Consider the following 27,798-nt stretch of genomic DNA (forward strand, 5'->3'; position numbering starts at 1 on the left):
TGTCATTGGACTACATGTCGTAACATACTTTAGGTTCACTCAAAGTCCATGTGATTATGATCCCTATGACTATGTGAGTAGTGCTTTGTGGTATAGACTTATTGTATATGAGGGCCCAAGAGGATAATTGGCTGTCAATCAATGGATGTTTATTATTCATGGTTTATTTTGCCCGTCCTCACTTAAAGAATAATCTGTGACATTTTCATATAAATAAATGTCCAATTTGCTATCCTCTATACTCTTTATCTCTCTATCGCACAGTAGTGATTCCAGGTCATGAAACCTTTTACATTTGCTATATTTCCTAATCTAAACACCCGGTGTCGGGTAGGTCTTTCCCAGGAAAAACCCTCTGGTGCACAGAAAGTGATGTGCTTTACGTTTGACGTCTGATAGCAGCAATAGCGGTTTGTTTGGAAGAAACAGAAGAAGAACTGGGTGGTTAGCATGAGCAGCAATAGCCACTGTGGCTGAATAGACAAAGGAAAGACCGGTAGCTACAGAAACTCAAACTGCACCAGGGAAAAAGACGTAATACAGCACTGGCCACACTGTTTGATTGCCAAGTGATATCTGGGAACAAAAACACCACAGCAATGAGCGCTTATCAAGATGTCAGCAGAATGAAGAGAAAAAAATGAGGCTCTCACTGATTACCACTTTAACTCCCACAGTCATTGAAGACAGAAATGAGGCAAATGACTTTATTTTGACAAATTTGTCAATAAGCCACATTCATAATATTTCCTAGCCTTTTAATTTCCTTAGCTACAGTCTACAGCTTGTGTTTGTAGGCCTGTAATTGTGTGGTATAGTCTAGTCCGCTTATCTCACCTCCTCTCTTTCCAATCATACAGTATTTAGAATATGGAGCGATAATAGAAAATAGAAAAATCAAATCCCTCCACCCCGCCACCCCATGATCAAACGTATCAACAACAGCCCACTTGGAGTAGACCAAATGAAATAGCACAGTTCCATTACCCTGACATTGTAAACAAACATGTCTTTTTCCCCCTCTGGATGCCATTAGGAATGCTTCAATGTTTGTTTTAGTCATTGAGCAAAATGTGTTCTTTCCTCCCTCTTCATAGTTCAATAGTATGCAAATCATAGCATTCATTCACGAGCCGCCATTGTTCTCAGTCCAAATACAGCTTGTGTTTGTAAGCCTGTAATTGTGTGGTGTATTCTGGTCCGCTTATCTAACCTCCTCTCTTTCTAATCATGTAATATTTAGAATATATAGAGGTTATGTTGTCCGCTGGTTAAATCCCGTGGCTTTTACAGAGAGTGCAAAGGCTGCTTTGAGGCCTTTATGGAATCCAGCTGGCTCGGTCCAGTATTTCCAAAGTTCCACTTTTATCTGAACCAGATCAGAGCCAAACATAGTCCAGTCAGACACCCAGTGCACTCTTGAGGACTGCTACGTTGTTTAGAGAACATCAACACGTTTGTGATGATTAGACATGCACACTGAGATCATAGTTGTTCTCTTTCAAATATCTATTGTACCCGCTGATACTAGTCCTAGATGGTGAAGGAGGTAATCGGAATATGCAATAAAATGTGTTTTAAAAGGTCCTGAACCATGAAATTCGATCTGAATCAGTGAAATGACACCATGCATTAAGCCTTTGATATAGCAGCTGGCAGAGTATGAAACTGTAACCTCCCCAGCACACACACACACACACACACACACACACACACACACACACACCCTTGCTAAAGTACTTTAGCTCTCAAACACCCCTCGCCAGGTGTGGCAAAATTGGACTGGAATCTCGCCCCTATTCTATTATGAGCAACTCCTGTTCATCACTGGCACGATAATCTACCCTCTGAATGTGGGTCAAACCTATTTGCAGGACTATTATGTCTCACAGAAGTCCTGTAAAAGTAAAAAAATAATTAGATCTGCATTCCTACAGTAGATCACACATTCAGACTTGGATGCGTTTAGGCCTTTCTGAAATGTGCTGCTCAAGTTTGGTGCAGTAAAAAGTAATAATCTGCACTACGCATAAACACATGCACATGCAGTAACTGTGGATAAACAGGGATGCACACATGCCCAGTGTCAGTGCATGCACACACACACCTAACCACACTATTTACTCAGGTGTGTGAAGTATAGCGTGGAGGTCTCCTTCTCTGTGTGTTGTTGAGAACACCTTTTGGTCAAGTTCTCCCTGTCTTCTGCAGCAGCGCTCAGGAGTTTTGACATTGTGCTGTGATTGAGCTTAACCACTACCAGGTGTGCTTGAAACGTTTTGGCGAGACTGGCACAGGGTCAAGACAGGGTGGAAGTGGGAGGGGAGCGAGAGCGAGAGCGGGCCGGGTACCAGAGGAATGGAGTTGCTTAATGTAAAAACATCAAACGGCCTGAATCTGGTACCAAAGTGTTAGGCTAAAGGTGTCTGAACTTGTTACGGTGTGATCGTGCAGGGCTGTTGCCTGCTGAAATTTGGTCTCACCCAGACCCAGAAAGGCCTCCAAACTCAGCATTATTGCCTTTTTCTTTTCCTTTTTTGGGAGGCGAAGGGTTAGGAATTCTGGAATGAACTTTGTAGGCGTATATGTGGGTCGTGTGAAGTCATAAATATTATTTTCAAGATTTGGCTCTTAAATCTGGATGATTTTATGGGTAGGCCAGGGTCGATCAAGATGAAAGACAAATGAAGTGAGTTTTAAGATGAACAACTCATCCTGCTCTCTCTACAACAATCCCTGTGGGGCAAAGAAAATCCTTTCTCCCTAACTATGAAATCTTTTGTTTTGAAAGACATTGGCACACCCACAGCCTCGTGCAAACCATACTGCAAAGATATGTGTAGTCATGTACCGTGCAAGTGTGTCTAAAGTGGACAGTTTTTGCACTTTATTTGAGCCATATACTTTTACTACGTTTTTGTGGAAGAATTGCTAATTGTTCTAGGAATAATCTTCACTATACAGTATATTATGGTGATAGTAGTCCAGTACATCACAACACAGCCACTTTGGTAGGCAAGCAACAAGTACATGTAATGTGGATCAAATTAAATCTATTGTAAAGTGATTCAGTTAAACCATTGTCCCATACAAGCAATATCATGAACTTGACTGAAAGCTGGCACTGCACTGTAAAATGTCTGTGTATGCAATGTTTTACAATCAAATTAGCATCATTTATTTATTTATTCTTTTTTATATGCATTTGGCATGAGTGGTGAAAAAAATTCTGCCTTCCTATTTGGAAATTTGGGTGGGGTGGGATGGTTATTGCTAGTGCATTGTACATACTGTTGTGTATTATATATGCCTTGCAAGCTTCCAGCTGCAGACTGTAACCTGAATCCCAGTAGGAGAAAGGCTAAGAATCAGTCATTGTATTTGTGGCATCAGACATCAATAATGGCCTCTCCTGTTACCTGCACAGTGGTGAGGGATATTACCCACTTTGTGTGGATTTTCTACATACTGAATTTCATAACACAGACAAGACACATTTTTAGATATTGTGTCTCCATAGATTCAGATGCAACCATGCATGCTCTCTCTCCTTCCTTCTCTTTCCGTCTCTTTCTTTGTTGCTCAAGCTTACCCCCTGCTGAGAAGAGAGCAAAGTCCTTTTTATGTTTGTGTGTGTGTGTGTGTGTGTGTGTGTGTGTGTGTGTGTACTGGGGGGTATTTGAATTTATCATTAACAAGCTGTGCTAACTCATGTATAATGCAGCACAGTAGCTTTATTCCACTGGTCTCCCTTTTTGTCAAACCTGTTAACTCTACTCCCCATGCAAACTCAGTCATGCTTGGAAAAGAACCAGACAGAGACCTCTAGGGGCTGGGGGGGTAAAGACACCCACTTTCTACTGTCTTATTCACCATCAACAGTGAACTATAACTAAGGTACCTAAGTAGCTGATATTTTACAATGCAGAACAAGTTGCATTCTTATCTTTTCTATTGAGGCTCTATATCTATAATGTCAATTCTCTTTCATTTGATCTACTCTAACATATTTTGTTCCCCTGCCCTTGCATGATAGCACACACTCCCATATGTCAATACTTTTGTTTTAAAGACTGCCAGGAACGTCTTATCTCTGTCATCCTTAGAGACGCACAAACACCCAGTCTTCACGTGAAAACGCACACACACACTTGAAACTCTTCAAAGGTTTTGTTCCGAGTAATTGCTGGCGCCATGGACAAAATAATAAGATAATGCAGTGTGGAGATCAGGTTGTGTGTGATTTGTGGGAGCTGTTGTAGCCATCAGTGTTGGTGTCTAATGTATCATTTGCAGGAAAAGAAAAGAGATAGAGGCATGGATAAACCACTCGTTCCGTTGCTTGTCCTATTTGACATTGTCAGATTCATGCAATCAGTAGCAGACTATGTTAATCTGGAGTTAATCTTTGAAAAACTATCCCATGAAGTGCTCTTATTAGAGTAATGGGAGGTGCAGCATGTCCACTCCATCCCCTGGCTGCAAAATAAATGTTCAGGAGACTCTCTTATCCTATGGCATGTGGTTCCTCCCTAAATAATTGGAGTGTTGAGCTCTGCACACCTCTTGTCATCTTCATACCATGAATATCTTTTCATTACTTTGAGGTATGTTTTGTTGACATTGTTTTTTATAGCTCTGGATCCTAATCTTGGCTATATCGCTCCCTTTTTCCCTTGCATGCTTTGCGATATGATGGCTGGCTTTGGCTAAATAAGGTAAGAGAACACTTTACATTCTTTCTTGCCAAAAACACTGCAGATCCTCTGTAGTGCTGTGAGCCAGAACGCCTTTTTATCCTATCAGAAATTGAGGGTGCTTTAGTTGTGCCAGCCAATCCTTCCCCACCTTGACACTGTCATGCTATAAGGATGCATGACTGGCTCCTAATGGTGGTTTTCAAAAATCTCTTGGTGTGATTTATATTGCTAGGACATGTCTGCTGAAAGCCAGGTATGTCTGTCTACAAAATGGGCTGCAGTTGTCTCACTTTTCATTTAGGCAATCATTTTCCCCTCCTTTTTCATTGAAGATATGGGGTGTGTTTAATTTCCCAAGCATGCATATTTTTCAAAATAAAGTTTTTCTGGGAAGGAAAACACATTGGTCAGGTCGTCAGACTGAGAAGCTCATAAATACAGCAGCAGATCTCTCTCTCTCTCTCTCTCTCTCCCTCTCCCTCTCTCTATGTTTCTCTTTCTCAGCTATGATTGACCACCCATAGCAGCTGGCTTTGCTGTTCTTTTTCAATGAATGTTTGCACTTTGTAAACAAAAGAAATGAGATTGACTTTTTTGTTGAAAATAATCTGTGCCAAGGGTCCTCATAAATATTCTGTGACTTACTGGTTAAGTTGAACAGATGTTTATTTGGGGAAAGTCATGCTTTTAGAAACACTCACTCTAAACTGTTTCTCATCAACATTTATTGGAAAATGAGCCCCGCCCCAACCATGAAGGTCAACGTTTAAAGCGCTTTAAAGTTTGCGCATGGTGGAAGAGACTCTCCCTTGGTTTCCTCCAAGCGGCTGAACAACACTGTTGGGAGAATAGATAACCTCTCATTTGACAGATGAATGATGAGCAAGAGGCCCAGTGCATCGCTCAAAAAGGTAGAGAGGAGCCTACTGAAATATATTGGACTATCTCTTCTTTATTTTCCTCGGTAACATGAAAGCTCATATGGCGCTCATCTATTAGAATTATCTTGAATTTGTGAAGTCACATTGTAGCCCTTTTCCCCATAATATGAATATATGGCTGTTTGTGTGTGAGTGAGTGTGTGTGTGTACTTTGGGGTTTGATGGATTTGCGCTGAAGTTGCCCTTCCTCTCTGAGGCAGGCCCAGTGTGGTACAGTCCAGGATACTGTATCTCCTGCACCATGTTTTTTCAGACCAGTCCAAATAAACCCAGGGGCGCTGAGAGGCCCAGTGACACAGGAGAAAAATGACAGTTGACTCTCCCCCACAAGGTGACAGGGAGGATGCCGTGCTATGCTAGACTATCAATAAAGCTTGTGGTATCATCATATTTTTCTTACCACTGTACCCCAGACAGAATGGGCCAGGGGTTCACAGTGATTTGGCAACTTAATGGTCCTCTGATGGCATTAGTACTGTGTGCAGTATATTGTGAAGTCAAACTGCAGCTGTAGTAAACAGCTATAGAATTGACACTTTTAAAGCCAGGGGATGAGGTAGATGTTGAGCAACAGTATTTATCTGAGATCCACAGTCAATTTGTATAAGGAGGTAAGCAGTAAGAGGTTCAGTCCAGGGTCACAAGAACAAATTAGACATTTTTAGTATGCCAATAGGCAGTCATTAACTGCACTCATTTGGCTTGCCAAGCAAATATTTAATCCTTATCTGCCAGCGCTAACATGAGTGGGAAATTTCTGATATGGTCCATGGGGAATAAAACAGTCAACACATCAGTCATTTGGCATTGTTGAGTAGGATTTTGAAGAGAAAGCAGTCAGTCATGTTGATTGTGAGTTTGTTCCAGTTGGGCAAACAGGTTGGCCCCAGAGGACAAAACAGGTCTTTCAGTCCTCTGACGGTCTGTGCCAAGAGTGGATTATATCCATTTCAATGACACCTCAGAATAAAGCCGTGTCTATCCAAACAAAACACCTCCTCGACAACAGAGGGTAATTAACAAGTCAGTACTGAACTGTCTGCTCTGTTCCATGAGAAATATTCTGTTCTATGGCGTTGGATCTCTATTAAACAAAACTGTTTTGGATTGGACTGGATTGATATTTCATGCTCTTCTTTATTTACAATGTCAGATTTTGGCTATGCTATAGACCACACAATATCAAAGTCAGCCATATGCAAGAATACCATGCCTCTCTAATTATGCTGTTCATATTCATGGCTCTGTGCGGACCATTGATCTATTGTGTCATGTCTCTTTGGTTGACTATAATAGCTGGAGAGTTGACCCTTTCCCAGGCTCTGCCACCTGTCAGCAGTCAGATCATACCACAGTTTGCGGAGCACTTCTCACCCTGCTTGGCATAGCATAGGTACAGCCAAGCTCTAACAGCCTCTCTTGACAGTCCGCTCATACAAGGCCAGGACAGTCCTGGTAACTGATGTTGATGACAGATTTCTGGTTTGAAATGTACAAAAATACTGCAGCAGTAAACAGCTACAGTATATCATTTTTGCCACATTATAAATCCACCCATATCGACTAAAGCGGGAGAATGCTTTGTTGAATCTCATTCCTCATTGTGCGTCCTTCATGGATTCACTTGAACTCCATTTCACTGCAAAGAGTTTGAGAGCCAAATCCCAGAGGGAAAAAATAGACACTATAAAAGTCGACTCATGCACTAGCTTGTTTGATGACTGTACCGTAAGTAACTTTTATGCCAAGTTGATTGTGGATCAGGATCAAAGACGCGGGTCACACAGTCAAGAAACGAGTGGTGTTGAAGATATTAGTGCTACACATTTTGTGGAAGTCAACATGTGTGCTCACAGAGAGAAAGAGAGAAAGAAAACTTGGTCTGTCCATTCTTTTTCTCCACTTATCTGACTCTTATCTGCTGCTGGGTTGTTGTTAGGCTGCTGTTTTATCTAGAAAGGAGTCCACTTTTTTTTAGCTTCCATGCTTCTGCACATACTTCAGTTCATACTTTTTCTCATTTTAGGATTTGGGTCATATGCCTTGTGCATTACTCAACAAATCAAATTCAACACATTTGATCTTTAAAAATTCTAAAACTTCTTTGATCCCACATGAGTTTTGTGATGCCGTTTTTTTTTTTTACACTGCTTTTGCGAAAGCTCCAGATCAGATTCTTCCTGTCTCTCCTGTCAGATGTGTATTTAAGGGTCCGTCTGTCTCTGACTGGTGGAAGTAATTACCCATGGTCATTATGGGATGGGAGCAGCTCTGATGACAGGGGGCTGCTCTCATTAGACTGGATGTCAGGTTAACTAGATTGTGTCCTTACCTAAGCCACTGACAGACAGGTGCCAAAGGTCCTCCTCCTCCTCACTGAGGAGACAGGAGGAAACACACTTTGCCCTGACAGAAATTGGAAAATAAACCAGAGAGGGAGATCTTCGGGGATCCCCGGGCCGCTTGTGCAGAAACCAGGTGTCTTGACAGAGAGGCTGCGTCAGAGATGGGAGAGCTTTTTAACATCTGTTTTCCAATACTCACAGCCGCAGTGTGGCCGGCATGGAGATGAGATGGAGTGGCGTACTGTCAGAGCTGTGTGTGTGCCTCCGCATCGGGCTGCTTCCTATTCCTAGAGCAGAGTCCGAAATAGATGTGGCCTCAGCACAACTGTGTTTATTGGAAGGAGTCCGCAGCGCTGCATTTCCACACGTGTCAGGTTGTTGAGAATAGGAGGCAGCAGAGGAAGTAAGAGGTAGAGAGACAGCCAAGGGGAGTGAGAGAGGGAGCTGAAGTAGGTTAGGGGAGAGTCGTTGAGGTCATTGTTCAGAATATTTTCCAGCCCTTGCTTAGGAAGAAAAAACTTCAAAAATCCTAAATTAATTGCAATACTTGAAATAAAACGTGTTGTTTCTGATCATCATAAAGCCTAGATTGAGAAAAGCACCTGGCTCTGTGAGTGTTTTATGAGAGTCCCTGGATAAAAGGATAAAAATCCCTAGATAAAAAAAAAAGAACTGTAGCATATGTGCACATGTGTGATAGTGTGGGAATATATGAAGTGGGACTTGAAACCTTACCCTTTCAGCATCTGGTCCTGCATCTATAAGCACGTGGCTGCTTTTACTGTAGTAAGAAAAGCTGCTGGGCTGCAGTAGCTGCCAAGCGACTCATGTGGAATGGCCTTGCCCCAGCCTCTTTCCGACCCAGCATATAGATTATATATAGATTATCAGAACAGCAATCACCCACAGAGTCACAGAATTAATACCAGTGAACAGCATCAGTTCACAGCTTCACCACTGCCAGCAATTAACAGCAGTTGATCTCAAGATTTTCACTGTATACCACAGCGCATGGATACATGCTTTAAATATGTTATAGCCGGCCTTGCCAGACTGTCACCACACCCAACCAGACCCACTTCCATTGTTGATCCCCTAGTTTATATCTGTGTCAGGCCTTTGTCTGGTCTGCTGAATGAGTACATGCCTTCTCTGCTCTCCGCTCCACTACTTATCTGTGTCAGCGTCAGAGAGTGGGGGGAAACCCTGGTGAGGAGGTGGGAGGGATATGAGAGCTATGGGGGTAAGCAGGGGGAAGAAAGGGGGAGGTATCGGGGTGGGGGTATCGGTTTTTGTGAGGGTCACCCCACCTGGTAGCTAAGGAATGACTCATTAGACAGGCAGGCACTAATGAAAGATTTGTCTGTCCTCACATTGGCCTTGCTGTCATGTCTTTCTCCGTCCCTGGAATTCTGCAGATTCCACCCTCACTTTCCACTAATGTTTTCTCTTTGACAGCAATCAGATAGCATCTTGATGGGTGGTGGTTAGCGTGCGATTTATTGAAGAGAGTTACCAGGGGATAATTAGCCTGCAATGCTCTTTAAGTGCTTTACAGAACATACTCAACCTCTCTTAGGAATAATGAGAGGGTGTATGAAGCTAAGCGGAGGATTTTGCTCCAAACAAACTATTCAAGGCTAAAAGAAAAATGCCACCGATGCTATCTGAAAGGATCTATTATGACTGACAAAAGCATAAATTTTTCCTGAGTATCTTATATAAACACATCAATAAACACGACGATCCGATTTCACAGTTTCCATGCGGGACAATGAGTGCTGTTGAGCTCTGTGGGCCAGGTTTTGTGTTTATTGGAACTTGGCGGAGGTATGCCTTGGTATCCAGTGCCTCTGCCAGGATAGTGTGTCACAGCCCAGAAACCTAATCTCTCCACGGTTCCCGTGAGATTTTATTGACACCGCTCTCTCCCCTTGTTGTGTAGAAACAGTCCAGGTACAACATCCGTGAAGGAAATCAAATCAGAACCTATTAGTGTGGTTTATTTGCATGTTCCTCCCACTGTAATTAAAACACTAAAACATGTGTGTCCACGCATATTTTGTTGTGGACTTTGCAAGATCCTTTGTAAGAGCACCTAATGATGATAAACCAAACAATTTAGCTGCATTAATATAGTATGAGGTGATTGTATAGCAAAATAGGCACAAGAGTAATCCACATTTGATTTCCAGTGTTTACAATACTGTGCTGTTTGTTAAGTGTTTCCTGATTACCGGATTAACCCCATATTGTATAAAGAGGGATGAGTTATTATGATGATTTTGATCTTGTCCTACGCCTTGGCAGTTTGTCCCCTCAGAGACAGGAAGGGCAGGATGGTCAGGCCCTGTGGGTCCATGCAGGCCTTCCTGTGAAGCCTGGTCCCAATGACAGAGGCTTCCTCAGTCTGTGTGGCCAGGCTCGGCTTTCTCTAATCTAAACCATCATCTCCATATGTCTCCCATCACGGCTTCCAAAGCATTTGAAGAAACTCCAGGCGACAGGAACAAATTAATTAATGTCTTTATTCCTCTGTGCACTTTGTAAACGGTCTGTGTGAGTGTGTGCATATTCTGGCATGCGTGCAAGTATGTGTACACACACACACATTTTTGCCATTAATTGCCTTGATCCACTTTTTGGTTGCACTCAAAACCCAAACACATTGAAAGTGATCTCATTCTTACCTGCATTCCCTGTTAATGATTTCCACCCGAGTGCATTAATCTCCTTTTATTGACCCATCATTCACCTTATGTTTTCGTTCAGGGGGAAGAAGATGAAAGAAAAGACGAAATCCCAGTCCACAAAGTAGCATGTTACAAGCTGATGCACATGTTGGGAGGTCTTCCACCTTAATTACTTCTGTTTTCTCTTCATAAATTCGGAACAGGAGGTTTCCTTTAGCCAGTGAGAAAGAAGGAGTGGAAAGAAAAGAGAAGGAAGCACTTTTTTATTGTTGTGCTGCTGTGTTTCGTGACTGTAGAGGGCCATTGCCCGTACTGTAAACTCTATGGCTTCTCATGAAAATACCAGGAGACGAAAATGAAAGATGGGTCCGTTTATCCTTACACATGGCAGGCAGTGATGTGGCGATGCTGGCACACATGAGACTGTGTTCTCCCAGATGGCTACAGTTTGCCTGACCTCAGCCTGACCGCCGTCACCTCTCACAGACTCCGCGGCCTTTACTGACCGGTGGAACAGGCTCCAGGCTTCAGGCTCCAGGCTCCACGACGGGGCTAAATGCAGCCATGGGCAGGGCGCTGGCTTGGGGCTGAAGTCCACTCTTAATGTCCGTCTTTGACTAGGCCAAAGCTTTGTAGCACAAATGCAAAAAAGTCTATTATTGAGTCCTAAAATTGTAATTTTCTTCAAATAAGTGGAAAAAATCTGCCAATGGGGTTAGATAATTTAATTTGTTTCTATCGCAAATCAACTTGTTTCAGGAATTTTGTAGAATTAAGTGTCATTTTCTTGATCTGCCTTATTCTGACTTGTGAAACTGCATTGCAAGAGTTGCTTTACAAAATTTAAAAAAATTTAAAAATAAGATTTCAAGGCTGAATATGAGACTAAATGACTCTTTAAGATGGATGATTTTTGTAGTGTGTAACTTTATTCCTATGGGGCAGCACAGTAACACAGTACCTCTGTTGCTATTAGTGTAGAGTGTATCTTATTAGTTGGTTACGGTTTACCAAGATTGTTGTTTACAACTCCTCACAATAGGCCACAGCTATAAGCCCATTAGCTGCTATCTTCTACATTGTAAAGCCTGAAATAGGGATAAGCTGCTTTTAATTCTATCCTAAATAAAATGTGGATTATAATATCAGGGATTATCACTGATCAAAGCAACTTCATGTAATAAATAGTGTATCTTTTGAGGCCATTTTTGCACACATGTGACCTCATACTGTACAGTGTCAAATTCCTGTCAACCTTAGCATCCCTGTCCCACATGAAAGCTGTTCAATCGATTGTGCATTGTAAGGAAGTTTTATACACAATCAACAATGACATGCAAGAGATCCTCCTCTGCAGCCTCTTGTCTGACAGCCCCACTCCTGAAAGGAAACACAGTTTAATTTATAGCAGTGTTCGCGGGGCTGTCCTGCCCAGTGGGGTCTTTGCGGGTTTCCTGGCTGTGCTTTGGATGTGGTTTATGTGTTCCGCCTGCTGTGCAAAGCATGAGCAGTGGTAGTCATCCTTTTCATTTTATGGCGCTTTCTGGAAATAAAGGCATGCGAGCAGATGAGTAACTGAGCGTGTAGAAGTGTTTGTCGAGGGAAAGTGTGGAAGGTTGTCGGGTTTTATTAGCAAACAAATTCTGATAGCTGTCCAACAATGGGTGGTGTGGGTTCGGGCGCGGTTGGGATTGGGTAAATACATAAAAGTGACCAGTGACTCACACTTTGAATAGCTGGTGTTGAATGTAACAATATTGTGTACTGGCATTGACACACAGAGAATTAGAAGTTATCTGAAGCAGCGCTGGACAGAAACATCTCTAAAAGTTGTCTATCCCAGTAGTAGGAAGACCAACCATGGATTCCTGGCCTGCCTCTTCACTCTCCTCCTCCGGGTAGTAGGGTAGATTCCAGACGGTTACAGGAATTCACCCGCTACTACTCCTATGATTGTTATAATTATGAGACCATTACATCCCTGTAGCTATTCCAGCTGAGAAAACGTGACTATGTATGGCAATTTAGGAGCAGAAAACAGCTGCTCACTACAGTACTTTAATACGAGGTATCAAAGGAAAGCTTTCACTCTGTTGAGTCATCTCACTTTCAGGTTCTTGTCAGTAAAAGCCCAAGGTAAATGTAAAGATGACAGGAAAACGGTGCTGTTTTGGATGGGGGAGAGAATAGAGGACTTGATGTGTCTTGTGTTCTTTTGTGAAGAATACATGGCGTGACTAGATGGCTCCGTGGTGTGAACTGCTAATGGTGTACTGTCTGAATCTCAAGGTCAGGCTGTGGAGAACTGGTTGGCTGCTGCAGTTTGTTCTCCATTTTTATTCTGGCTGTTGTTGCACCTCTAGTCTGAATTGATAGGTGCCTCTCTGCCGCCCAGAATTTGTTGCAATGCCTCAATATCCACTATCTACCATCTCTCCCTGCATCCTACCAGCCTCAGGTTTGGCTTGGCACAGTAAGAAATCCATGACGAATGTAGCGAGCCACTGAGTTTGAAGTGTGTGACGTGTTCCCTCTGAGAAGACGGGGTTCGAGGTGAACACGATTTGAGAGTTGAGATCCAGATACATTTCCTCTGAATAGATGAATACCCAGGTTCCCTCCCTTTTTACTTTATTTTCCCTCCTAAACGGGGAAATGCAGAAGGCCCATACTTTTAGGGTACATATCTGTGCCAGCTGGTATGGAACTAATCTGCACTGAGCTATTTCTCATTAGAGATGGGCCTCTTTGGGAGGTGCGTCGGTGTGCGGACTGTGGACAGGGACAGGGAAGGAACTGTCTGTTCTTGCAGATGGGCTTCATTTAGTGGTGGGCAGGAATAACTCTCTGACAGTTTTATTGCGGTCCGGTCTACAGGGCCGAGTGGAGGAGCACAGGCCCTTTGTGTGAATGGCAGTGGAGCTCTGCATGGAGGAATTTCTATGCCATGCCATTGCTGATTGCCCCCCCTGCCCCCTCTCTCTCTTTCTCTCTCTCTCACACACACACACACACACACACACACACACACACAAAACATGCCCCTCTGGGATTAGTTGAAACTCTCTGACAGCCCAGTTGCTGATAGGACTGCATCACTGTCATGGTGCTGTGATCTGGGCTGAATCATAAATTCTGGATGCAATTTATCTGCTGTTTGGTAGTCTCTTGATATTAAACAACCACACTCAAGATATTAGTGTCTTATCCTTTCAATGTCTGGAAGGAAGTGTAGTTAAGAGTTTGGGAAGGAAAAGAGCACACTGATTCAAGCCCTGGGTTTAAACATTGAAGTGGGACTACAAATCAACTTTGTTTTGTGTGGGGAAGGTGTGATGAGTAACCCACAGTGTCATCCTCTGTCTCCCCACTCCAGTGATCAGAGAAGTGGGCTGTTCAGACTTCAGAGATCCCTAATCTAAACTCTCGAGTCATCCTCCTCCTGAGGCACAGAGCCATGAATATGACCCTGTCCTGACCTGCCACAGCAGAAAGCTCTGGTTCCTCTCCACAGGGTGTGGAACATCCACAGTACCCCGAGCTCTCACCTTGACCATGACAGAAACACTGTGTTGGGGTGCGGTGTGGTGCCAGCTGCATGAAGGTCATGAAAGAAACTACAAAATATACATAAGCAATTCATTATATAGATAGAAAATGACAGAACAAAATTAAGATTGCTTCTGCATAGAAACACTGGGAAAATACATTGTGCTGTTCTATCTATATATTTTTATCCATGTTGCATTTTTCCAGTCACAAAACAGAATGCGTCACATTTCTTTCCCATGATTCATAAAGTCATAAATCAGCATCACAGCAAAATCTTGTTGTTTCCCCTCTTAATACTTCTGGACTTCTGCAGATTTATTGTGGGTGTCGATGCCAGTGACTTGCTGGGCCTCTTCCGTAAAAGACCAACACTAATCTTGATCACCATCTGAGCTATGTACAGTATGGCACTCAACGCACAAGAGGGAATGTGCCCCCACCCTCTAACATTTAAAGCTGTGCTCCACTCATATGGAGTAACATCACAGTCATAAATTTGAAACGGGGCATCTTCTAAAGATAAGGAACCCTGCTGGCCTGGATTGGGAGGTGTTTGATTTCAGTGTGTATCTTCATCAAATGTGAGCCTTTCAACCACATATGGCCCAGTCCCAGGCTGTCTGCACTACAGATGCCCCACCGCTGCCTCTGAAGGAGAGGAGTATGGGGTGTGTACTGTTACTGAGCACAGCCTGGTCCCACAAAACCTTCTCTAGATGTGTCCTGGGACATGGCACCAGGCTGTTTCACCTATGGTTTAAATCTAGGAATTAAATTCAGAGCTTTGAATCTGAATCAGGCTTTGTTTCTCCTTCAACATTGTCTCACTAACCTGGATTGTAGGGCCATTAAGAGAAATGTATGTTTGTTAAATATATAGTGAAACAAAGAGAAACACGCTGAGGAAGGCCAAGGGCTGAAACGCGTATGTACTGTAGCTGCTGTGCAAATAAAAGATATAGAAATAATACACATGAGTGCGGACATTTATCTATATAGGTTAAATATATAGCATCAGTCAAAAGTTTGGACGTTTGGTAGTGTATATAAAAGAAAAATCTTTCATATCTAGCTTTTTAATAGATTTGTCCTTTCTCGACACACTACAGGTTTGGGTTTTATGATGTTGCATGATAGTGGTCAGAGTATAGTGGTTGTTGCTGTGCTTGATGTTTTATGTGTAATGTGAAAATGTTGCGTGTATAAGTGGAAGGCACCCAAAGATATCAGACCACGACTACTCTCTCTGTCTAGTCCAGTGTCTAGAAGAGTCCTGTGTGTGCCCACAGAACTGGCAGGCAACACACACACCCTCTCTCTCTCTCTCTCTCTCTCTTTCTCTCTCTCTCTCTCTCCCCCTCTCTCTTCCTCTGTTCATCAGCTGAAGGGATTTACTCTATGGCCGAGGAGGCCAACAACAATAATGAATAGAAGCCTGTTGCTCTGAATCCCAAGCATATGCACTCATCAGATTGTGTGTGTTTCTCACACTTCTGAATAGAATTAGTCGCAGCTGTTTATGAAGACAAGGAGGTCATGGACACAAGGGGTTTGTTCATGTGTGTGTATGTGTGTGTGCACGCGTGTCTGTTTGTGTGATGGGTGGTGGGCAGACAATACAGGATAACTATGTTCTGTGTGCTTACAGTTTCTCTCTCTGGTGTATGTGTGTGTATACAAGCTGAAACTCACACACATTCATGCACCAACAGTAATAAATCTCTCTGCTTCTTGCCTCTACGGTCAGGACTGCAGTGAGCTGTCTGGTGGGGGGAACAGACAGACCAGAGGCACATGGCAAAGTGCTAGTCATGTCTTTATGTAGTCCCTGTGTGTGTGTGTGTGTGTGTGTGTGTGTGTGTGAGAGAGAGAGAGAGAGGGGGAGAGAGAGTGCATACTGCATACCTACCTCTTTGTGTACATGCAGGTCTCCTGTCAGTGCAGAAAATGCTGAGAGAGAGCACTGTACTGTATGTTGCTGTATCTGCAGCAGCAATGCAGGTTTTGCTGAGTCAGAAAGAATTCACACAGCAAAAAGGCAAGCGAGCTACGCAGCACTCTGCTCAACGCTGCCACTCCCTGGCAGACACTGCAAACAGCACTGACAGTGAAGCATTGCCAAACTAGCTGCAGCAAATGTATGCCACCATCACAAGGATCTGCCGTCTATTTTCTGCGGTACCCTGTGGAGTTTCCGTAACTGATTAATGGACGTTGTTTGCCATTGTGGTGGCTATTGGCTGAAGTTGCTGCCCTGACTTTATGGCAAGTTGCAGCTATGGCTTTGTCAGCAGGAAACGTCCAGTGTTCTCTAACTCTCTACAGATGTGCTCCTACTGTTCTTTTTCTCCCACAATTCCTCTCGCAGCATATTTTTCACATTTAGCTACATGGGATAATTGCTGTCAATGATATGTGCATTAGACACAAGGAAGTGATTTTGAAGGAGCAATCTGTAGTCCATGGATACATAATGTGTGATAAGTAATGCGTGGGCTTAAGTGATTCTGTAAAACAATAGAGAGTCACTTTAATTTTCACATGAAGCTGTTATCGCAATCTCTTGTCCCTTTGGTATATTCACTTTTCCTTATCACTGACAAGGAAAAGTACCACCCCTGTGACAGTCAGCTCATTTTTTCCCCTTTTTTCCTTTTCTCTCTCCCTGCAGAGAAACTCTACAACTCAAATGGACGGGAGCTGCGGAGAGCCCTCTTTTCCCTCAAGCAGATTTTTCAGGTAATTTCCCCCCCTCCTTTACCTCTTACTAGCCCCTTAAGAATATCTGTATTAAAACTACAGCTAGAAAGATTCAGTGGCTTCCAACGCCATTCCTGTTCCTCATGATCTCATCGACATTTTCCAAATTTCCAAATCCTAATCATATGAAATATTCCTTGTCATGCTTTCTCCTGGGCTTTGAACGTTCACGTGCATGCACACACACACACACACACACACACACACACACACACGCACACAAACATTACATGCATCTGTGCACACACACACACACATACACAAACACTGAGACACAGTAATGTTTTCTTGAGGCAGAGTTGCTGCGGAGACGCTGCCTCCGTGGCAGCTGTGCAGTGTTCTGGTCTGGTTTTGGATTAGTACTTCACACACTGGGCCGGCCTGGCGTGGAGGAGGAGGGTTAACCATCAGACTTGGAGACACTTGGATGGAAAAGAGAGCAACAGAGGTTGACACAGGCCCAGAATAGATCAGGATACCTCACTCAACAATGGAATGGGAATGGCTTTGGGAATGGGTGTCAGCTGAAGAGAAGCGCTGATCATTCAGTGTTAGGAAATAATCTCTCCTTCAGTCCCCTCTCGTGACATCCCAATTACAGATATCAGTATGGCTTCTTTACATTGTAGTAGTGTAGTGTACATGTATGAGTCTAACACCAGCTGTCCGTCCTTCTGTTTCTTTCGATGTGAGTTCAGTCTTGTATCTTCAGAGTGTTTGCCAAATGACTGGAGTCTCCATCACAGATCTTTGGTAAAGTTGTTCTGGAAGCACTTAGGCGTATTCCTGGGAGAGAAGGAGCGCTGACCACCCTACAGTGTTTATTGCTCTCTTCCTCTCTATCCCACCTGAACGGTAGACCGTATCACAGAATGCTTAAATCCTGCTGAAAACCTCCTGCTTAGCCTTAAATTACTGAGTCATCGACAGGTGTGAGAGACGCAGGTGGTTTTGTCATCTAGGACACTGGGATAAAGTGGAGAGGCCAAAGCCTTTGAGCAAACTGCAAGCTGACACAAGCTCAGCATTCGCAGCACACTTTGTGGTTGCACTTGTCATTTCAATGTGATTAGCACTGATGAAATCTGATTTAAAAGATTGGTTTTGACAAGATCTCATCGCTGTATGTCTACATTAGGCCTGAAAATGGCTGTTTTACTGTAGTATGCATCTTTTGTGGCAGCATTGCTTTACTTTCTATCTCTTTACATTGCTTGTATTTGCACTGTGACTGGATTGTGTGCAGCCACTTGCAAATCTGGTTTCAAAGATCCAAAGATTTGAACAGCCAAAATCGGATTTTTGTGCATTCAAACCTGTCACTTAATACTCTTGGTGTGATCGGATGATAAAAGCCACATTGAAGCCTGTCTTCTGTATTTCAGGGTTGTGATAAAATAGATTTTCTCCACCACATGTTTTGGATTTTATTTTATAGCCAATATTTTGTTTTGTGTCCTAATATTATGGAATGCTACAGTTGCCTTAGCTGTCCCTCCAAATATTATGAGTTGTCCAACATAAAAATGTTATGTTTTTGTTTCCTCTGGGAAGCTTTGAGTTCTTGTCAAACAGCCTTTGTATTTCCATCCACAAAAGCAAACTAGCGCCCATTTTGAGTTATACGTTAAATACAGTCACATAGTTGACAGATGGCATCTCTCCAGCTGAAGATGTTGATGTGAGAAAAGAGTTTATCTCTTCAGCCAGAGTGTGAAGTGCGCTCACACTGCTTTCTGCCATACCATTCACCACAGTAAAGAAGCCACAGTCTTAGCACCTCTCCACATTTGACTGACTCCTTAATGGTAGGGAGCAACAGGCACTTAGCAACATGCAAGGTAGCACAAAACACAGGGTTGCCATGAGTACAGGAAATCTGCTGCTTTGAGCATGTTGGGTAATTTGCCCGCTGTGTGTGTCTACAAGATAGTTACATGTACAATTTGCTCCCATAGAAATATTGGCAATAAAGGTCAGCGTAAATCCTCCCAGCAGTTAATTTAATGCTTTATCATTCAAAATGTTCTCCTTGGGCTAATAGGAAAGAGCTGTCTGTGCTATCCTAGAAAAGGTTGCAGCTTATTATTTCTGCATGCTCTGTGATTCTCAGTCTATCATTTGCAATTAAAAGTTCATGGCCTTGGTGTAAACAGTCTTTATAGCTTATTAATGCCTATCATGTTGTATTCAAAATCTACTGGAGGGTCATAGTAAATTCAGAGATCATATGGTTTTATGTGCAGTGACAGTGGAGTAGACTTTTGTCGCTAATGATCAACTAAATGAGATTATTGTTGATTATTAAAAAACTCTCTCTGCCTCCACTTCAGTATCCTCTCTAATTGAATGTGTGTACAGTGTATGATGGATCCTGAATATTTCAAATACTCTCCCTCCCTCCTTTCCAGGATGACAAGGACCTGGTGCACGAGTTTGTGGTGGCCGAAGGACTGACATGTTTGATAAAAGTGGGAGCTGAAGCCGACCAGAACTACCAGAACTACATCCTCAGGGGTACGTTCAGTGCAGCGCAGCACTAACTAACAGCATACTTTCCTGTCCGCTGCTTTCTCACCCCTCAATTTACAGCACAGGCCAATCAAGGATGTTATTAATCAATCCTGCAACACTTCACTTTCCATAAACCTATCCAGAACCACATGTGTTTACATACGCCATGTAAATTGATGATTCCGCTTGATGACCTTCCCGCACTCACACACTTAAAGGCACATAAACAAACTGAAATGTGTGCCGCAGATACTCTGGCGGATATTAGGCCAACTGTAGCAGCTGGTTAATTTATCTGTCCCATGTCGCTAAGGTAAAAGATCATCTGTGTTACGGTCGGGGTCAGGCGGGAGCGGCGTGTTCGGGGATACTAGAGGACTATGGGGGTTCACAGCTCTCGCCACAAGGTCACTACCATTTAACAGCCTGCTGTGAGGGGGCAGGTCACACATGCTTAAGCGGCTAATAAAAGTCCTGGCAGGATGTTGCAGATCATAAAACTAATTTCCCCTCCTCTTCTTTTTTTTTTTTCTGCCTCCGCCCTTTCTTTTTTCCTCATATGGTCCCTCGCCTTTGGGTGAAAAGACGTTTTGTTGCACTTCTATTGATTAACCTGAGCCAATATGTTGGGGAGTTCATCCATTTTTTGTGCAATTAGACACACAACATACACAAAGTACATCCACACACACACACACATAAAAATACACTCCCTCAGATAAAACTATTGTTAGTCTGATCAAGACAAATGTTTCAATACATTTTGGAATTACATAGCTGAGACACTTCTTTGCTGTTACTTCGTTAAGGATTGCTAAAAAGAGTCATACCTCACTGTGATTTAGCAATGTAATTGACCCTAATGATTTTGCTTTGCATGTTTATTCATTTACCTTCAGCATGCTCCTACATGCTTCCTCTTTAATTTTCCAACCTGAGCAACCTGTTGACCTTTTCTGATATTTAATGAATCAAGGAGCAAAGGGGGGCTGTCTGTGAGGAAACACCGATGTTGCCTGCGGGTTATAAACATGAACATGACCCCTGCCTGCACTAATTCTGTGGTTGCAGGACTCTGATCTTTAACGTTTGATGCTCCATCTGAACTCGGCCCGGTCTCTGACTCAGACAGATAAATCACGGTGGCTAAATGGCCAAACAAGGCAGAGAAGGAGACCGACAGGCTCTCGGAAACCAAATAGTTCACCACATGTAACAGTTGTTAGTGTCGTCGTGCTGTGAATAATGGGACCGCATCCCATATCTTTTCACTCCTCCGTATTGTGCTCTCCCTTTTTCTTTCTTTACCTCTTCAAGAGCTCTGATAATGTCTGTGTCAGTGTGTTTCTCTGGGACTCTTTTATTCTTTTTTATCTCTTCATCTCTGCCGACTCTACCCTTTCTCCCCCTGTATTTCTGCATCATCACCATGAGAACGTCAAACTACCGCTCTCCCAAAGCCTCCTTAACCTGTTTCAACTCCTGACCTATTTTCTCCTGACCAGCTGAGGAAATGTGGAGTGTAGATCACCCTCCCTCTTGAGGCCATATGTTAGAGGACACAAATGCACCATATGCTTGAACACAGGCGTGCACACATGCGCGGGGTCAAACAAAACATGTATGTAGATCTGGCTGCTTTACTGCTAATCACTTCCAAGAGAAGCTATGTCGCAAGGATTCCCTGGAGGCGAGTAAATTAGATGCCTTAAATTTTCACACATGGAAACACACACATACAGAGAGAGAGAGAGAGAGAGAGAGAGCCATGCACAACAGCAGTAATTGTTTTGGTATTAAACATTGATCACTTCTCCTGTGGGTTTGCGCTGTAAACTCTCTGCATTTCAAGTCAAGGCCAGCAGAGAAAAAGTTGGAATGCAGCCTCGAACCCATCTGTCTGGAGTGCATTAAAAACCTCCCAACAAAACAGTTTTGCTCTCTTTCATGAATAAAAATCAATCTTATGGGGCTTTTTGTAGATGAAAAAGGCGCAGTCACACATGCACACCAGTCTGTATGCATTTTACATGAAGAACAGGTTCCCAGTAAGCCGTAGCTCTGTGGAACTTTGCCGTCATTGTAAACGGCGGTCGCCGTAGCTCTCTCGGCAATCTACATCGCCATCTCACTTTTTTCCTTTTCTTTTCCTCCTGTTTTTTCATTCCCTCTCCTCAAAGCCCCGGAGGTGTCTGTGGCCAGTTAGTGCTCCCTCAGTGCTGTGGGCAGGGTCTGGGTCTGGCTGCGGGGCCCCTCTGCGGGCCCCTCACACCTGGCTCAGAGGGCTTCCAGACCTGGACTTGGCTCTTGGGAGGCCCAGAGGAAAGCTTGTGTGCCTTTATCACCCCCTCAGTGGGAACGGGTCTGAGGTCACCTTTCCAGAGGAGCCTATGCCATCTGGTCCCCCCACAGGCCGACACTCTGCCCTGCTGCAAACACACAGGAGCCAAAAGGCAATGCAGGGCTCATTACTCAAAAAGTCATATATTAAGTTATTCATTATTCATCTCAAAATAAGCAATTGCATCCATTCATTTTCATGAATTAAGTGAACACAGAGGTTCTTTTTCACATTGGAAAACAGTCAAAAATACTCATGTAGAAACCTTCTGCAATGTTTCTTTTCCTCTTCATCAGTCGGATGGAGTGAACAGTTGAGCGAACGTTACACAATACACGTTTGTGTAGTTAAGAAGATCCTTTTGCCAAACTGCAGAGGTCTCATATGGTAGTAAAATTATATTATATTTCACATTGATTTATTTCAATATTGATTAATCAGCATTTCTCCATGAATTATTCTGATTAAGTTTTAAGCTACACTGTAGGTCTTTGGGACCTCCTTTAAATCAACAACGCAGCTAGCTTACAATTATTAATGGGCACACAATCCTTTGTTCAAGCCAAACCACTCAATAAAAACTAGGTTTGCAGACAAAGTAATTTGTCATTTGCCAGGTTTTTCTGCTTTTTCCATCTCTTAACATAGAGGCTTTTGCATCATACTGTATTACAAGACTTTATAACCCATATATTTTCAAAAATGCCACATAGCATAGGTACAGTATGCCACTTAAACAGTTATCAGTTTTCAGGATATACAGTAAGTGCTTCAACAGCCTTAAAATAAACAGCTTGTCCAAACAAGTTCCAAGGTACTAAGCTCTATCTATTGCCCTGCGGTAAGAATAAAAGCCCTGCCAATTATGATGAACACAAATTGGGAGATGAGGTGCAAGAGCAAATAACAAGGTTTTTGTTGGATTCTAGGATTTATGGATGGTAGTAAAAACTTTGTCTTTTTGTTGTAACTGTAAAATACAGTTTTAATTAGTTGCACAAGTCTTAATATTACTACATTATGTTACTGAATAATGCTTCCAACAGTGCAAATGGGAGCAGGACAGCCAGCAGCAGGGGAGAGAGGGACAACACAGGGCAGATTTAAGACAAACCAATTATAGTCAACTTGAAGCGATTACTCTTTGCTTTGAAATGTTCATCATTTACATTCCTCAGCACAAACTATGTTTTTAGCTACACTTTCTCTGTTTGCAGTCCTCAAAGGCCATGCCATTACCTGGTGTTTGCAAAACACTGACCAGCTGTAGGCCACTGCTGTGAAAAAAAATTGGTACCAAAGTGAAGTTGGAAGTTTTGCATCTGTAGGAATTTATAGGAACATTCTTTTCACACGTCTCCAAGCAATCTATGTATTGGATACAAGCTTGGAAAAGACATTCTTAAACACTGGATAAATGATCTTTATATCCAGAAGGCCATACTTCACTGCATGCTGTATTGTATATATACAGACTTACACGCTGTAACTTATACTCGTGAATTTATTGCTTCCACAGAAAAAGGGAGTCATGTTGTGAACAGTCCAAAAGTATTACGGTATCAAATAAGTCATGCCCATATTTCATTTTGTGCTTTTATCTCATCCTTTCTTTTATTCTCTCTCTCTCTCTCTCTCTCTCTCTCTCTCTCTCTCTCTCTCTCTCTCTCCTGCTACCATTGTGAGATCTCCTGTTTTTAATGACACGGCCGTTAGGATGCCATAAGTTAAAGCACCTTGACTTCCTGGTTTCCAGAGGGAGCTGCTCACAGCGGCTCAGCGGGAGAGGGAGATGTGCTCTAGTCAAGTGTTTCATTGCCTCTTAAATTGTCTGGGACCTGGAACACTGCTCCCAATACAGCGCTCACTCTGCCTTTTAGTGTCACACAGCAGTAACTTTATTGTGCAACAGCCCTTTTCACAAAGCTACAAGTGCACCTCATACAGAAGAACCTTTTGTTAAAATTATAGTTGCCCTCTAGCGATTTTCAGTGTAGTGGCATATCATTTTATATCTAGCATATTAGCAAGCTAGAGTATCCAGTAACACTGTAGAACAGTTGTTATCAACCGTGTGCCAAGAGTGTGTGACCCGAGAGTCTGCAGGTTTTCATTCCAACTAAACACTACAGACGCTGATTTCACTGATTTGCTGTGGAAGCTGTGCTAATCAGTAAAATCAGCTGCTGTAGTGTTTGGTTGGATTGAAAACCTGCAGACTCTTGGGTTTTCATGGCGTATAGTTGAGAACCACTGCGTTAGAATAATGGAAGTTTATAAGCCTTAACAAACTATGAGTTAATGATGTATTAAGTGTCAATAGTGTTTATTATATATTATAAATATTTGTAACTGAGCAGTACATTATTAGTAATGACATTTGTTAAAATGTTATATGTGATTCCTATTGCTAGTACATAATTTGTGCATCATTATCTAATGTTAATATAGGATGTATAGTTAGACCTACATACTGTTTGTAGGAAGTTATCACCAATTGTACTAATGACATTATTAGTTTTACTAATACCAGTGACAGCAGTACCATTAACATTAATAACTAATCTGTGAAGCATTTAAGCATCACTTGATAATGATCAACAAATAATTGATATATAATTTGTCTGGATGCAGGTCTAACTATGTATTAACATTAGGTAATGATGTTCTCTTGTAATTATTCACTTATCAATCAGCTAATGAGATACATTTTTAGCTAATGTCATCACTAATGGCCTACTACTCAGTTACAATTTATAATATGATAAGTAACTTATTTTTGTTATTTAATTCATCATTAGCTAATAGTTTGTTAAAGTTTATGAACTTGTTAGTGAATATCCAACATGACACAGAGGGTTACTTTACTGTTCTCAGTTCAGAATCAACACAAACCGGACCATGTGATCATCATTTCTGTAAAATGCCCTGACAGTTTCTTGAAATACTCAACAGAGAGTAAGTGAGTTCTCCCCTTGCTGGTTTGACCATTTCGCTGTGCGCTAAGTGAAAGCCCAGGCGTGGTTGGGTTAACAGTGGTGTTGGCAGCCTGTGTTGGAAACAGTGTGTATTGTGTTGTCTGGCTGTGTTATAGGTTGTCTGTTCTAGAGGGGGGAGACCCTTACTGTGGCCCATCGTCTGGATAAACATTTCCATTCTGTCTGGTCCGTGCTGACCTGCTCTGTGCAAATATATCAATGTATATGCAGGTTATTATGGGTGTGATAATTTCCCTTTGTGTGTTTGATCGTGCAAGAATGATGTGCAGGAGAAAATGAGTCACTGCAAACCAACCTTGGTGGAAATGCTCTGGTAAATCCTCTAGGATGAGGGAAATTTGAAAGGGAAGACCCAAGAAATACACACACACACACACACACACACACACACGTGGACAAACACTGTTTGGAGCCAGAAGGGTATCTCCAGGAATGGCCATGTTGCACCAATAGAACCTGAAACTCCTGGCTTCTAATGAGATCCCATGGGAGTCACACATGCATACTTTCCACCCAATCTCCTGCAACTTTCTGAGCCAACCACGGCTCCTGTTGCCCCTTTGTGCAAAGCTTTTCAATCTGAAACACACTCACACTCTCTCACACACACACATACACAATACCACTCCTCTGCTTTCAAAGGCAGATAGGTGGGAAGTGTTTCTTTATATGTATAATGGTTTGGGATGCACAGAGCATGATGCTTATTTTGGGCAGCCGATGACATCGCAGCTCTGGAGTTGTTTGTCAGGAGAAACTTGGTTCACTCCAGATGGTCAGGGTGTTATGAGCTGATCTGTTATTATATGTGTGTTTACATCAGGCAGATATGGTACTGCTGAGCCAGATAGCATACAATGGTATACCCAGTTACAATAGTACACCCACTTTTCAAATGTATGTTTGTTATTATCATTACTTTTTATGATACTCTCTTGCAGTGGTTCTCAAACTGCTAGCTCCAAGGGGTCCCCAACAAAATGAGCAATAGTTTAAAATCAATATAATTTAATTCACTAGAAATGATCACCATTATAGAATATGTATAATGCTATAATCTCCCATGTACAGTGTAGACGGTTATAGAATTCAGTACTAAATCAACAACAAAAATCTTATCAAATGGGGTTCCGTGGCCTAATGTGTGTCTGTCCGGGGGTCTGTGACATGAAAACGTTTGAGAACCCCTTCTCTCTTGATCCCCAAAGGTGACACTCTCTTTTTGCTTGTCCCCTCCATAGTGAGGTCAGAGGTTAGGGGTCAGGGTCAGCTACAGAGCAGCGTAGGGATTGAGTGTCTTGTTCAAGGACACTTAAGTAGGGAGGATGCTTGCTGTCTCAGGTGCTTGAACCTGGGACTTATGGCTGTATGGAGTCAGTGCAGTTACTAAAATATTGTTAGCACTCATTTATATTTTACATTCATGCTTTACTGTGCAGTTTTTCATCCAAAGGTCATTCTACAGGTACAAAAACAAAAGAAATAGATTGCAACAAAAACAGAATATGAATTAGTAATTGGAGTATTTTCAGTGCAGCCTTATGAGGTTCTGTAGTCCAGAGGAAACCAATATTTTCATACATAAATCAGCCTCTTTACCTGTCTGAGCCTCGTCTGTTTTGGGATGACATGTGCTTCTCTTTCAGGAATTACTTCATCAAGTCAGAGGAAATTTAGGAAATGAACACTAACACACCCCACAACCCTTAATAACCCTGCTCCACTGGCAACATTTAGTCTTTACCTCCAGCATGGCCTCTCTCTATTAAGTCAAATCACCGTCATGTAACTGTAAGTCTGCAGTTTATACACTGGCTCAGTTCATGACTACATGAACATGAACACCACGGTCATTTTAGTCAGTAAACCATTTTACCTGCACGATAACAATTGAAAAGTGGAAAGTGACAAAAAAAAAAATATGGGCATTCGATCTTTGACTGAATGGAAAAACTTAAACTGCTTGTCGTGTTTTTGCTTGAGCTCGGAGTCTTGTTCCTACCGGATACTCCCCTCCCTGTCCTCCCCCTGTGTCGGACCCCTCAGACCCCCTCAGATCCCCCTCACATGAGCAGACAGCTCGCATCTGAACCCAATTCAACCCCACCTGCCTGACCTATATTCTGCCTCCCCTTTCCTCTCCCTTGATCCATAGGCAACTGAAGAAAAAAAAAAGAGAATGTTTTAGCAAACCGCGGGCAGTGGAATTACAACCACGCTCTGGAGCCTGTTTTACTGTAACATCAGAATTCAGTATACAAGCCAATTATATTATGAGGACTGTTTGATTTGGTTCATTTCTACAGCTCTTATTTTATTGTCTCTGACCTTGCAGTCTAAGATACATAAACTATGATTTGGAAAAAACAAATCTTTTGCAGTAATGCAGCACACAGGCAGATGGATCTAAACGCTCAGCATGTGAGTGGGCTTTTACGGCTGATTCCTATGAGCTGACTGTTTCTTGGGACTGAATTCAGCATATGGCTGGCCAGAACCAGAGCGAATCACACCACTATTCTCTCAAGAGCAGTAACAATTTACCACAGCTCATCTTTCAGTTCACTTTACAAGGGGGTGGATGTCATGCTGCTATTCTCCAAAGTCTTCCCCACTCGGATGGAACGGGAAAAGCACATCAGATGTTCACTGTCTCAAAATTATGATTTCTGTAGTAGCCCTTAGTTTTCAGCTTTGTACTACTTTGAATACAGAGAAAATAGAGTAGCTAAGGTTGTAGGATACACAAGATAGTATATATTTTGCCTTTTCGCTTTCTTTCTACTTTCTTTTCTTTACTGTGCTACAGTCTGCTCAACTCACTCTAATCTGTATATACAGCACTGCGGTAGTTTAAAGCCCCAGTGCCAGTAGAGCTGGCTCAGCCAAGCATTGGAGAGTTTCCCCTGCCTTACTTCATGCTATTGTTCCATTAGGTTTGTTTGTTTGTCTT

The 27,798-nt window shown here is 42.5% G+C and overlaps 1 protein-coding gene across 1 annotated transcript in view; it reads left to right on the forward strand.

Moving 5' to 3' along the window:
- The window catches only part of fhod3b (formin homology 2 domain containing 3b), a 91,177-nt gene that overhangs the window by 34,967 nt on the left and 28,412 nt on the right, over positions 1-27,798 (forward strand). Inside the window, exons 4-5 of the mRNA XM_078287158.1 lie at positions 16,903-16,970; positions 19,403-19,508. Coding sequence (XP_078143284.1) covers positions 16,903-16,970; positions 19,403-19,508 — 174 coding nt within the window. The remainder of the gene's footprint in view (positions 1-16,902; positions 16,971-19,402; positions 19,509-27,798) is intronic.

Source organism: Centroberyx gerrardi, chromosome 12 (genome assembly GCF_048128805.1).
Source record: "Centroberyx gerrardi isolate f3 chromosome 12, fCenGer3.hap1.cur.20231027, whole genome shotgun sequence".
NCBI lineage: Eukaryota > Metazoa > Chordata > Actinopteri > Beryciformes > Berycidae > Centroberyx > Centroberyx gerrardi.